At 37.3% G+C, this 13,989-nt stretch overlaps 1 protein-coding gene and 1 non-coding gene across 2 annotated transcripts; both read right to left on the reverse strand.

Annotated features, from left to right (window-relative positions):
- Nucleotides 1-1,379: 1,379 nt before the first annotated feature.
- LOC145983714 (uncharacterized) lies at nt 1,380-2,003 on the reverse strand. Its single transcript, XM_083116766.1, has one exon. It carries the CDS (start codon nt 2,001-2,003, stop codon nt 1,380-1,382), a length of 624 nt encoding a protein of 207 aa, XP_082972892.1.
- Nucleotides 2,004-10,446: 8,443 nt separating this feature from the next.
- On the reverse strand, nt 10,447-10,536 carry TRNAI-UAU (transfer RNA isoleucine (anticodon UAU)). Its single transcript is given in 2 exon segments — nt 10,447-10,482; nt 10,499-10,536. It is a non-coding gene; the product is annotated as a tRNA-Ile (tRNA).
- Nucleotides 10,537-13,989: the final 3,453 nt, after the last annotated feature.

The following is a 13,989-nucleotide window of genomic DNA, read 5'->3' on the forward strand; positions in this document are numbered from 1 at the left end:
AATAGCGATAGGAAAATGTCCCTCATCTCATACCTGTATAGCTACTCAGTTTGTTGTAAACGTAGTGTAGCATGTTAATTGTCTACAGTTATGAATCCAGTAGAAAGATTCAGTTGCTCAATCAGTCTATTCCTTATTGCTACACAATAAACATCAAACTTTGTAATTCATGACCTTTCACAGCTAGTATTAATTTTACACGTGATATTTAAAATGTAACTTCACACCAGTGTTCGGAAAGTTACTTTTTAAAAGGTAACTAGTTACAGTTACAATTACTCATTTTAAAAAGTAGGGGAAGGGTCCCAAGCCCCGGACACTAATGAAAAAAACAGCTGGTCTGGAAAACCATTAAATTTTAATAGATGATAAACGACATAGTGAAGGACAATAGTATACCACAAAGTTAAACTACCTTGTGCACCCAGAAACTATGAACAGAGAGGTACAACACACATGAAATTGGATGTTAGGTAATGTCTCGAATACGAAACTGGGGAGGTAGCCCCGGACAGTTTGTTTGTTTGTTTGTTTGTTTGTTTGTTTGTTTGTTTGTTGCTATCCTCATGTCTGAATACATACGTCACAATAGTAGTAGGGGTTGCTGGGATCAATTTCTGCACATGCCTCATGAGCCCAGCCCTTGCAGGTGGCACACTGAATCCAATCTTCTTCGAATTCCTCTCCACAGATTAAACACGTGGTCCTACAGCCTGAAGTTGCCTGTTCCATACTTGTGCGCTCCTCGTAATCTAAACTTCGTCCCTTATAATTTAGCGCAGTATTTTGTTTCCTGCGCGTGTTTTGTTTGTCCAAAAGTTGATTTTTATATGGAGTGGAAGTAAGCACTTCACTTCTCTGGGATTTACGTTTTGTCGAAACAAGTCTTCGCATCGATGCATCTGGAAGTGGTGAAAGTTTCTGAAGAATAGACGAAACATTCTTAGTTGATTCGCCTTGCCTCACATCCCGTCCTGCTGCAGGCTGAACACCAGAGGTGGAAGCTTGGGAGGTAGTCTGAACACCAGAGGTGGAAGCTTGGGAGATAGTCTGAACACCAGAGGTGGAAGCTTGGGAGGTAGTCTGAACACCAGAGGTGGAAGCTTGGGAGATAGTCTGAACACCAGAGGTGGAAGCTTGGGAGATAGTCTGAACACCAGAGGTGGAAGCTTGGGAGGTAGTCTGAACACCAGAGGTGGAAGCTTGGGAGGTAGGCTGAGTCTGACTGATAGGCCTACAGGCTTGGTCAAAACGGTCATCAGCAGTGTTAGTTTCAGCGGTTTCTCCAATGTTTGTCATCTGACTTGGCAAGAAATCGAGGTCGGAAAAAATGTTGGGATTGAATGGGTAAATGCCAGTGCAGAGATATCCATTCTTCGCTATATCAAGGCGAGCAACCTTGGTGAATGCAGCTGACACAATCCCTGCCATATCACTTTCAATAATTCTCTGGCCTGCATTTTTCTCATCCAGAGAGCCATTTCTTGAGACACCGCATCTTTGAATGGTTTCATCAGCGTACGGTCCAGCGGCTGAAGCTTATGAGACGTGTGTGGAGGGATGCTGAGCATGTGTATGTGATGTTCTCTGGCGAACAAGAGGACTTCCAGTTCCTTGTGACTACCATGGCCATCTACAATAAGTAGGACAGGATCATCCTTTGTTGGCCGCACATGCTTTGTGAAATGCTTAAGCCAAAGTAAGAATGTACCGCCATTCATCCATCCATTCTCTTGAGCAAAACCAACACTTTCCGCAGGGGCTCCGAACATTAATCTGGGATTCATTTTCTTGCGGGGGAATACGAACGCAGGAGGGATGAAGTGTCCCGTAGGGTTCATGGCGAACACGATGGTAATGTTCTTACCCCTTTCTGCTGTAGTCAGCTTTCCCACTTGCCGTTTCCCTGTGCTTGACAAAACCTTTTGATTAGTGTGCACACAGGAGACACCAGTTTCATCCGCATTGTAGATGCGAGATGCAGGACAATTGTGTTGTGTCATTAGGCCTTCCAACTTCTGATAAAATAGATCGACCTGTGGTTTATTAAAGCCCACACAACGCATCAGACTCGTGGATTGTGGGACTCTTAATGCAAGTTCTGGGTGTCGTTTCATGAAATTCCTGTAGAAATGCTTTCCTGCAGTCCTCTGATCTTTGTTAAATCTGTGCTCAATTTTGAGTTCCACCGCTAGGTCATATGCAAGCCTAAGAAATTATTTTCTTGTTAAAGGCATCAAACGATTCTCCAGCTCTACCACATATCGAACAAGTTGATCTTCAATCCCCTCGAATGTCTGTTGAAAACGTCCCAACTTGGGTTGAAGGCGGACTTCTGATCCACTTCGTACCAATGTAACCCTATCATGCAGTGAACTTCTGGGAATACCGAACCTAACAGCTGCTTTTCTGATTCCTAATTTTCCACTCATTATCTCATCAAGCGCTTTCTTCATAGCCTCCTCGCCCCAGGTACCTCTATTTGTAGTTCGTGGCATCGTACCTGCAAATAATTTAAAACTATTTTACGATTTGTTCGTATGCTCATTTGGTTTTATATAAACAATAACAATTAGGCCTACATAGGACACTATAATGCCATTCTAAGAACATTCAGTGCTGTCCCGGGCTAGGTGCCAAACGTGTGTCCGGGGCTAGGGGCGACGTATGTGCCCACAAACAATGCTACTAACTGTTTCCATAGGAATAAATTTCACCTTTGCAGCATACATCAACACACAACACATCCCTACCTTACTATTTACCATAATGATAACGTAAATTACTTACCAGTAAGTTCACTACGAACAATGACAATTCGTTGCCCGCCACAACAAATTTTCCACTTTCGGCAAAAAAGCACACTCCTACTTATTGCAACGCTCCACTCGGAGTGAAAGCCACATGCTTCTTACTATGGCGTGTACGCTGTTAGTCGCTACTACAGATAACAGACAGCTTCTGCTATCTGTCGCGAATAGGTAGAACTACGTGGTGTCCGCGGCTGAGTGCCGTCCGGGGCTAGGGATCCTTCCCCTAACTCAGTTACAGTTAGTTACTTGTGCTTCAAAAGTAACTGCAAGTTACTTTTACAGTTACTTACATGTACGTACATATTAGTATATTATGTGTATATTAGTATATTATGTGTATATTATAGTTCAAGTTCAAGGCCACTTTACAATGAGAGAAGCTACAGTGACTGGAAATACAGGTTAAAGTGAGATTTCACACTCCCACTAGAAATGTAGTCTGGGACCTATTGAATAAAAGGCGATAGCGATAGACACTACAATATCTCTGAGGCCTGTTACTGTGTACATGATTTCATAATTCATTTTGTTTAGGAAGTGATCAAGAGAATGAATTCAATATAGATTTTTCTGTATTTTAGTAATGATTTTTGTTCGGTAATGCTATCAACTTGACAACGCATGCTGAAACCGAAAAATACTTTCAACAAGAAATACCACCTTCCAACTGGCCCCATGTGTTTTAATTCAGTGGTGTTGAAAGATCATGTATGAGCTTCAGAACATTATCCACTTACAAAGTTACATAGTCCCACTGTATATATAATATTATACCCCAGAGGCGGAGATTAGGTGGGCGTGGGGGCAATTGCCCCCCGCTTTTCACCACTCTTGACCCCCGCACTATGCTAAACCTTATCTACAAAGGGAAATATACTGTCTCCCCCCCCCCCGGTTTTAGAACCCAATGGCCGCCACTACTATACCAGCATAGTGTGCGTTTGTGTGCTCGAGAGAGAGAAGGGGAGAGAGAGAGAGAGAGAGAGAGAGAGAGAGAGAGAGAGAGAGAGAGAGATTATTGACATAGAATGCAAAATACTCTGACAATTACGATTTAAGTACGAATTTATCAGTTTTCTATGTCCTATATGTATCATGAGAAAAAAAAAACTATCTGGTTTAGTATTTCGTTTTACTTCGTTCATTTATTACCCTTGTCAGTCCAGAAAGAAAAATGAAAAAAGTCATACTTCTGCAACAAATGAAGCTACATATTTACTGTTTTGTAAATACATGTATAATGAAGTTTTCAAGAACTTACACTTTCTGAAATTATATTCTAACAAGGGAGATTTGTGGCGCATAAAGAGTGTGACAGAAAAAAATGTCAATTTGAAGTGTATATGAACCAGAAAATTAACAAAATGATAATGTAATAGCCAAGGAAGTATTTAGGGGAGGTCAGGGGTCCTGACCCCCTGAAAGACATACTAAGTTCAAAAATTAAATAATGAAAATTATTAAATAATAAAATAACTATAATTAATTAATGAAAATGTACTTGTTATTTAATCGAGGATTATTTATATCCGCTGAACTTATTGGAAGGCAAGAATTATACGACTTTGAATGAGAGTACAAAAGAAGATTCATGCAAGATTTATTACTACTTAAAATAATATGCATCAAATATTACCAGGAACTTTACTTTTCGTCAACTGGATCTAATATCCTATTTTGATATTCAATAAATATTCAATTCTATGTCAATTTGACATTCATTTCCTTTCTTTTTAAAAATCTTGCCGACCTTGACTATACGTGCTTTTATATCACTATCTTTATGCCGTCTATTTACCTATTCATGTAATAAAAATATAATAACTAATTTGAATATTTTAATTAATAGAATTTAATTAAATATAATTATAAATACTTTAATTTAAACATTATTATTATTATTTATTATTGCATCCAAAGTAGTGCTACGCAGAAGAATAAACATAATGGAAGAACAGGTAATGAAATTTGTGATGTGCAGTGTGCAGTGTACAGTGAAAATCCAATGGGAAAAACTCTCCGAGTAGCAATCAGGAAGAAATGTATGCCCAAAAAGTACAGTGATGATTTTTTATGGTAAATAATGGTTGATTTGGTTCATTTGGTGTTTTAAGTCCACTTTATGCACAGTAAGGCTAATCGGGACTGGACCTACAGTTTATAGTGGGATCCGAACCACTATGTGCCTCCACCGGGTATCGAACCCGGGACACAAATTATGGTAAATAATATAAGTGATGTAAATAAGAAGAAAAATCCACCAATTGATAAGAGATAGTTACTATGTAAAGGACAATAATTATAGAAATGTGTAAATGTACATCATTTAAATGTTCAGGGTATATCAGGTAAAACGCTAAATTTGAATCTTCTCATAAAAGAAGAAACCGAAATGATTGATTGATTGATTGATTTAGTTTATTTTACTTTGCGTCTCTTGGATAATTTGCGAAGATGAGGATGAGTGATGAAATGATGAAATTGATGAATGGACATTCACAAACAACCAAGCCCGACCGGGATTCGAACCCGGGACCCTTGGCGTCGCAGCGCTGTGCTAACCACTCGGCCACAGGGTCGGGCTAAACCGAAATGGTTCACGTTCTATGCATTACGGAGCATTGGCTCTCAAAAGATGAAATCAAATTTACACAAATTTACAATTATCAATTAATAAGCTTCTCCAGTAGATCAATGATTAGGCGCGGAGGTACCAGCATATTTGTTAAACAATGTGTAAGAGTGAAAGAAATTATCCTAAAAAAGAGTACAAGCAATCGAAAAACACTTTGAATTCAGCGTCATATATCTCCTTGACCTCAAAATGTTGGTTATCTGTTGCTATAGAACACCAGATGGAGACTATACAACTTTTATACAAAAACTCACAATGCTTTTGGATGAACTAAAAATACAAGAATCAGAAATTATAATATGTGGGGATTTGAACAGTGACTTCCTAAAAGACACTGAGCGTAAGGTACACACACTTTGTGAAGACACTAAACACATATGGCCTCAAACAAGTTATCAACTCACCTACACGAATAACACCAAACTCAGTTTCATTGATAGACCACATGATCATCCGCAGAGAAGCTAAAAAGTACCAGTGTAAAAATGTAATTGTACATTATTCCGATCATGAAGCACAATTTATTTCACTAGAGTGTAGAAACAAAAAAATAATTGAGTCAAAAGCAACAAATAAAATGCAAAAATGACTATACACAGAGAAGACAATTTATATATTCATGCAGAAACTAGGGGAAGAAAAGTGGGATGCAATTTATCAACTACCCTGCACAAATAAGAAATTCAATGTCCTCATAAATAAAATTTGCCTACTACACAATGAATGCTTTCCTGTAAAACAAGTAAATATGAGAAATAAAGAAAAATTCTGGATAACAAATGGAATAAAAATATCTAGCAGAAAAATAAAATTACTTCATGCAGAAAGTAAAGTAAATAATGACCCAAATTTTATAGCCTACTACAAAAAGTATAAAAAAACATATCAATTAGTATTAAAACAGGCAAAAATCAGACATAATGGCATAAGCATACAAACATCATATAACAAATGCAAAGCTATGTGGGATATAATCCGAAGTGTAACATGTCCACACTCAAACACAAGGAAAACATAACATTAAATGTAAAAGGCAAAGAATTAACTAATCCATATGATGTATTCAACACCTTTTTTATAAACTCAGTACCATGTGCTGGCCAAAATAAAAATAAAAAGATGACTTAGACAGGCGAAAACACTTTAACAGCCCTGAAAAATGAAAAATCAATCTTCATATCACCCATTTCTGAACTAGAATTAAGGGAAATATTCGGGTCATTAAAAAACAAGCACTCATTTGGATTTAATGAAATACCAGATTTTGTGATTAAAGGTTGCTACAAACAGCTTTGTAAACCTCTCCTACACATCATAAATCATTTATTTGAAACAGGTATGTTTCCTGACAGACTAAAAATAGCAATTGTAAAGCCAATATACAAGAAAAATGATCCAAAAGATGTAGCCAATTACAGACCTATGTCACAACTTTCTGTGTTCTCAAAAATTTTTGAACGTGTAATGTTAATAAAAGTTGAAAAATTCTGTGAAAAGTATTCAGTACTAAGCAAGACACAACACGGTTTCACAAAGCAAGAATGCAAAATTCAGCCCTGATCGATCTCATTGAACAAGTGGGTGAATCACTTGGTAACTGCAAACACACACTTGGGATTTTCTGTGACCTGACAAAAGCCTTTGACTCAGTCAATCACGAAATGCTCCTAAATAAACTAGAAAATTATGGCATACGAGGACTAGCAAATAAATGGTTTAAATTATATATTCATGAAAGAAAACAATTTGTAGAAGTATGTTAATTAAATGCTGATGGAAGTACAATATATAATCAATCTCCAGTTCAAAAAATATATTGTGGAGTTCCCCAAGGCAGTATACTTGGACCTTTTCTATTCCTGCTCTATGTAAACGAAATGCCAAAACTTTTGGATGAGGCACAGGCTATACTGTATGCAGATGACACAAACATTATATTTACACATCACTGTGAGCATGCCTTAAAACATAAAGTAAACGACACATTGCTAAAGCTTGATAGCTGGTTTCAAGGAAATAATTTAATTCTAAACCCAAGCAAAACAAATCACATAAATTTTACAGCTCTCAAACAAAGAAACAGTTAAATATTAATGTTAAGTCCCAAAATACAGACTTGATGCTTGCAAAAGAAACTAAATTTTTGGGTATTGTTTTAGATGAACACTTGAAATTCTCAAACCACATCGACATGCTCCAACAAAAATTAAGTAAAGTCTGCTTTGCATTGCGTGTAATGGTAAATATTACGAGCGTTTGGTCTGTCAGAAGTCTCTATGTAGCAAACTTTGAATCAGTAATAAGGTATGGAATCATGAGCTGGGGAAACAAGGCACATAGCTCCGTACTGTTTAAATTACAAAAAAGAGCGCTTCGAATTGTGGCAGAGGTCAATGGAAAATATTCGTGCAGAAATCTCTTCCGTAACTACCGACCATGTTTGTATATCTATGAATGTCTAGTATACATCAAACAAAATATTAGTACTTTTGAAACCAAGGAAGATATCCACAGCCTGAACACGAGAAATAAAGATACAATTCGAATGAAGATTCTTACAAGACTCTTACTCTCTACAAGAAGGGACCTAAAAACTCAGCAGTTGACCTGTATAACAAGTTGCTTAGAGACTTAAAACACGAACCAAAAGTGGAAAGGTTTAAAAATAAAATGAAAACCATGCTAATTAAACATTCATTTTACAACATAGAAGAATATTCAGAGGCAACACTCATCTTTTGAATGCATACAGACATATCTATTGGACAGAGTGTGAAGGACTCAAGGTTTTGTGTATGTGTAATCAGTAGGGCTCAGAAGTTGAAGACCTATAAATTTCCAAAAAAAAGACCTATAAAAAGACCTAAAATATATAAAAAAGGACCTAAAAACGGAAAAAGGACGTATGAATGTGATCCAAATTAATTAATAACTTCAGTTTTAATTACATATTTAATGAATAAAAAAATAAAAAATTCTGGTGGTATGGAACACACAGTGCGAAAAAACTATATGAATGAAATGCATCTTCTTGCAGTCCAAAAATGTTTTTCTCTCGTTTCAGGGATGGTTCTTTCTTTCTTTTTTTATTTTTTTTTTAAATACAGAAAGGATGTTTAAGAGGCGATGAACTGATGATGATTCGAATTGAGAACGGGCAGTAAAAACGTAGTCGAAAGAAGGTGAAGTTGCAAAAAGAAGCCGTTAAGACCTAAAAAAAAGGCTAAAAAAGGACCAATAAGCCAAAAAACGCCGAAAAAAGCAAAAAAGGACCCCTCCTCTGCCATGCAGGGTATACACTGTATTTTGTAAGTTCATTTTTCTTACACATTGAAATTTTGTGGACATTTCTGTCCAATAAATTCTTCCTTTCCAATGTGTTACAATATTGTGATCTTGTGCTAGTTTGGGGATAGAAGGAAGGATCATTGTGTGGAACAACTTAAGACAATGCAGACAATGCAAATTTGAGCACTGATGATCTATTATTAAAAAGGTTCTTGTTTCATGAAAAGTCTTTAGGAAATATATGATCAATGGTCTATCCAAAAGAAATAGCAGCGTTAAAATTATGATTATTGATATTTAGATCCACTAACCTGTGGCAACCTTTTTTTTTGGTGGGGGGAGGCTCAGTCCTTCCAAACTGCATTTCATTGAGAGAGGCGGTGGCTCAGGGGCTGAAGGTTTATACACCTCCAAGTCCAAAAGAGGAGTGTTTACTATCCCTTAACAATTGCTCCCAAAAGTATTTTTAATATCTGTGTATCATATGTAACCGCATTAAAAAAATGTCTCAAGCAAAAAATACAAATGATCATGAACATAATATTTGGCAGTGGGAAGCTTTTCCTTCTTCCAAAAAAAGTTTCCTGGCTCTGCCGTTGCGTTGAAGGAAGATAATTTTTTTTCAGATTCTTCTTCCAGTTATTTATCAGAGATTCAGACCATCCTGACTTAGTTTCAAGAAGGTACTACAGTGATATATAAGACGATAACAAAAATTGGGAAGGCAGAGTATTTGTAAAAGTTAATTTCTTGTTCAACTGGGAAGAAGGGGGACTAACTGTTGGATATCCGTCCCACTCTAGCATCTTATTTTTTTTAGGTCATTAAGGGGATCCCCAATATTTTACTTGCAGGGTGGCTCAGGGAACTGCGTTACGCCACTGATCCGTACCCAGCCGAAATACTTAACTAGTCAAGAATTAAATAAAGATTTTTTTGTTGTATAATATGAAAATTATTTAATTTCGCAGAACTTACACATAGATAGGGGTTAAACTGTGATTGTGCAGGTTTACTTTGGCAGTGCCTGCGAAAATTTATGCACACCACTGCTAATAAAAATACGCATAAATCATTAATCAGGGACTTTACTTTTCATCAACTGGACCTTCCAAGCTTTTTGATGTTCAACACATGCCCCCATCAAAAAATGACAGTAATTTCTTTAGAAGGACAACTGTTATTATACATATTTTAGTGATCTTAACTAGTTACAATGTAGATAATGAATATGTATTGTTTTATCTCTAGAACTATATAATCTCTTTACCTGGTCATGTAATAATAATAATAATAAATTAATGCCTTATTGTATTTTAATAAACATATTAATCTTATTAATGTATAAATTATAGGTTTTGTTACTGTTATTACATCTGAGATACTTGCTTAGGACCCCTCTCAAAATGTATGTATACGTGCCTGCATATGTAAGATGCATGTAAGATCATATTTAGGGAGGTGTAAGGTAAATTATGAGCCAAAATAACCATAAATTGGACCTTTCTGAATAAGTTTAGAGGAGTTAAGGATGGGTAAAGCACTGTTTTAAAGAACTCTTCGTTACACTCCAACATGAAATAGAAGTTTCCAAGAATGAAAATCGTCCGCTTTCGTCCAGTATGGCGGCACGGTAATATTATCTACACGACGCTTAATTTATAACGTAGACAATGAAAAAAGTAGTAGAGGTGAACAAGAAAAAAACTCTTCCCCAGGTGAGGCTCGAACTCACAACCCCGGCATCTCTCGGTTACTGTCTTATAAGTACCGTGCGCTAACCAATTGCGCCACTGGGGAGGTACGGTAAATGTAGCCTTATTGGGACCTTAAGAGTGGAAGCTTTCATTTACATCTTTCGTTGCTAGATCTCTTTCGTCGATTCAATTTTTAAATGCATACTTTTTTTCCATGTGATTTACTTTCAATTTGACGTCCGTGACAAATTTCCTTGTGATTGTATTCCCTGTTTTGTGTAATTGATGTTAGGTTGCTGAACGCTCTGAAGTTTAAGTGCAGGATAACAATAATGTGGCTGCACAAAATGTTCTTACTCAATCGCTGACATGTTCCACGAATACTCTTCTAAGTCTTCAGTAACAATTGCATCAGTAGGATTGTAATATTGTGTACTTTGTTACAGGCGTGTCTCAAACTGCTGAATGGACATATCCACTCTGACCTAAAATATGATTTTAACTGCATCACTCGGCTTCCTCGATGGCGCTGGAAGCTTCGTCGCCTTGTAATCAAGGGGTCCCAAGGTAAACATTTTTAGTGGAAGCACTGCCTAAATTTTATTCTTGATTATGAGTTAATCTACATATGATTCGTTTTATAAAGGCATTAATTATTTTTTTTATTCGTGGGAGAACTGCCGTAAGCTGCGTTGTTTCTAGTGACTTATTTCAGTGTTGGGTGACAGGTTTAAAATAGTTTCCCATTTATAATTTCATAATTCATCGTCTTTCTTGAGACGAAAATAGTGATACAAATATTGAAATATAACACAATAATATAAATAACAAAAGACAAATGTTTCGAAAAGTTTAATTTCCTTGCAAAATAAACATGACGTTGGAAGAAAATAACTTTTTTTTAAGTATTAGAAACAACGAAATTCACTTAGAAAAGTGCAATTCTCTTGCAGGAGAATTATGTTATATGTGCTTTGGAGAAATCACTGACCACCTTCGGTACGTCCAAGACTTACATTCCTCCCTCTCAATAACAAGGACAGCCAAATGAGACAACTGGAATCCAGCATCTTGTTTCAAGCAGGATGGTTTTGATAGGTTTCAAACACGAAAAGTTTTTTTTCATGCTGCATTAGAAACTGGGATTGTTACAACTAGAGTGTGAACCTCGTGAAATGCCAATTTACACTTTCCTAGGATACCGAAAAATCATTAAGTGGACTACTTTCGTTCCATCTTCGTAACGCTTAAGATAAATAAAAAAATAAATGTTTTGGGCAAAATCTCTATTTCGCTAGGGTTCCCGGGTTCGAATCCCGGTCTGAGCGTGGATATTTGTGAGTGTCCATGCATCAATTTCATGTCATCTCCATCTTCGCAAACTAGCCAAAAGTGGCACAGAAAGCGAAGTAAAATAAAGCAAATAAAACAATTCAAAAACATTTTATTTCACATATTTTTTGTTCACATTTCACTCAGTGTACTGAAATTTACAGTAATTGTAATGTTCTTAACTTTTGCATATCAATCGCGAAAGGGGTGTAAAACTTAGGGGGAAATTTTACTCATAAGTTTTATGTTGTAACCTCTCGCCTAAAACTATAATTTTTGGAATTTTGAAAACTGTGGAATCATTTATTTCTTGTAATAAATGGTAGAACATAGAAATATGATCAATGCCAATTTCTAAGGGGGTCGACCGACCTGTTTGGACCCCCTCTCCCTTTCCGACGTTCATGATTCAAACAGAAGAATCAAAGTAAAAAATGCGCGAGGTGGAAAAAGTTAAGTGTAAAATCTAGGAACCATATCTTACCTACATTTTCAAAATTCAAAAGAAGAGATTTGTTTATGTGAGAGGTGGCTCAATATAAACTTTATGACCAAAATTTACCCCTAATTTAAATTATTTTCTTTAATAAGGCGTGTGAATGTAAGGCAAAGTGCTCCCCTGTGCTTAGCACCAGGCCATGAAGGCGTATAGGGGGTGTGGGGATAACGCCCCCACACTTTCTTGATCCGGTCGTGAGTGGGGGTAGATGTGATCAGCATCACGCACCTGACCGCCTTCACCCCCCAGGTACCCATGTCATGTCAGCGCCGGGGCCGCTTCCAACGTTAGAAAAGTTCCCGGATTTGAACCGGCCAGGGATCGAACCCGGGACCTTTAGCATGGTAGTCAGACGCGTTACCGATTTTTTAATTTTTTAAAAGGAAAGCCCCTATGCGGAAGCTTCCCCCATCACACTTCATTCACTCATATCATTTCAGTCATATTTCAATTTCAGGACTTTTCAGGACAGACAATCACAAACATCCATGTCCGAGCCAGGATTCGAACCCGGGAACCCCGGCGTCGTAGCGCGATATGCTAACCACTCCCCCACGAGGCCGACCTGACTGAGCCACCGCAGCCATGGAGTGTGCATGTAAATAACAAAATATAGTACTATGCATTTCAATAATAACTGTACTGAAATGTGAAAAAATAAAATTAAATAAGAAACCGTTGCGCTGCATATTCGCTCATCTGGTGGATCGAATAGAACAGCCTCCCGAAGGAAGCACGTAATAAAATTTTTGATTTGTTGTTTTAAGTCCACTTTATGCACAGTAAGGCTAATCGGTACTGGACCTACAATTTAAAGTGTAACACCATTAAGCCTTGTTTCCATGATTATGAAAAACTAAATATGCTGACCAAGGCAGTAATTTATTTTATTAAAAACATAAACTAAAACGTAACGTTTCAACCTTCTAGCAAGTTCCTAACAACTTTCTAATAGTCTGGAGGGAGTAATGTTTGTGTATATATAATGCCCTTTTTGTGTATCTTGTTACTTTTGTACTTAATACAGAGTCTGATGAAGACCTTGTTAGAAGGTTGAAACGTTACGTTTTAGTTTATGTTTTTAATAAAATAAATTACTGCCTTGGTCAGCATATTTAGTTTAATGTTGGATCCGAACCACTATGTGCCTCCACCGGGTATCGAACCCAGGACCCCTTGATTACAAGGCAACGACGCTACCACTGCGCCATCGTGGAAACCCCGCACCACTCTGTGCCTGACTGCTTTATTTTATTGTTCTACAATGACAATCATTACAATTATTATTTCTACTATTTTTAGTTTTACCAGAGCCTGAACCCACTACGTCGTACAAAAATTTCTGGCTACGCCTATGGTAATGCAAGACACTTTAATCTAATCGAAAAGTGTTTTTAGTCATTTGTACTTTTACATAACTTTCATAGACCAAGTTCATTGTTCTTGTGGCAACCCACCATCGTGAGGAAATTGGGGAGCTTCGAATGAGTAAGCGTAATCCGGTCCCGGAAACCTACTATAACGGCTGGGGATACGTCGGGCTGACCCCCCGACTATTCCAATCCTGGTTAAAGATCTCCACGCTTAGAGGTGACGAAGGAAAGCGTGGGAGGGAGACCGGCAGTCGGTAGGTAAGCCAAGGCCCTTCAGGGCTGTTGTGCAAAGGATTATTATTATTATTATTATTGTTCTTGTAGCTTATCATTCATGTGGCCTCGCCATGCA

Source organism: Lepisma saccharinum, chromosome 2 (assembly GCF_977018435.1).
Source record: "Lepisma saccharinum chromosome 2, izLepSacc3.1, whole genome shotgun sequence".
NCBI lineage: Eukaryota > Metazoa > Arthropoda > Insecta > Zygentoma > Lepismatidae > Lepisma > Lepisma saccharinum.

Coding starts and splice junctions, on each gene's coding strand:
- LOC145983714 (XM_083116766.1), bottom strand. CDS start 2,003: ATGACACAACACAATTGTCCTGCATCTCGCATCTACAATGCGGATGAA.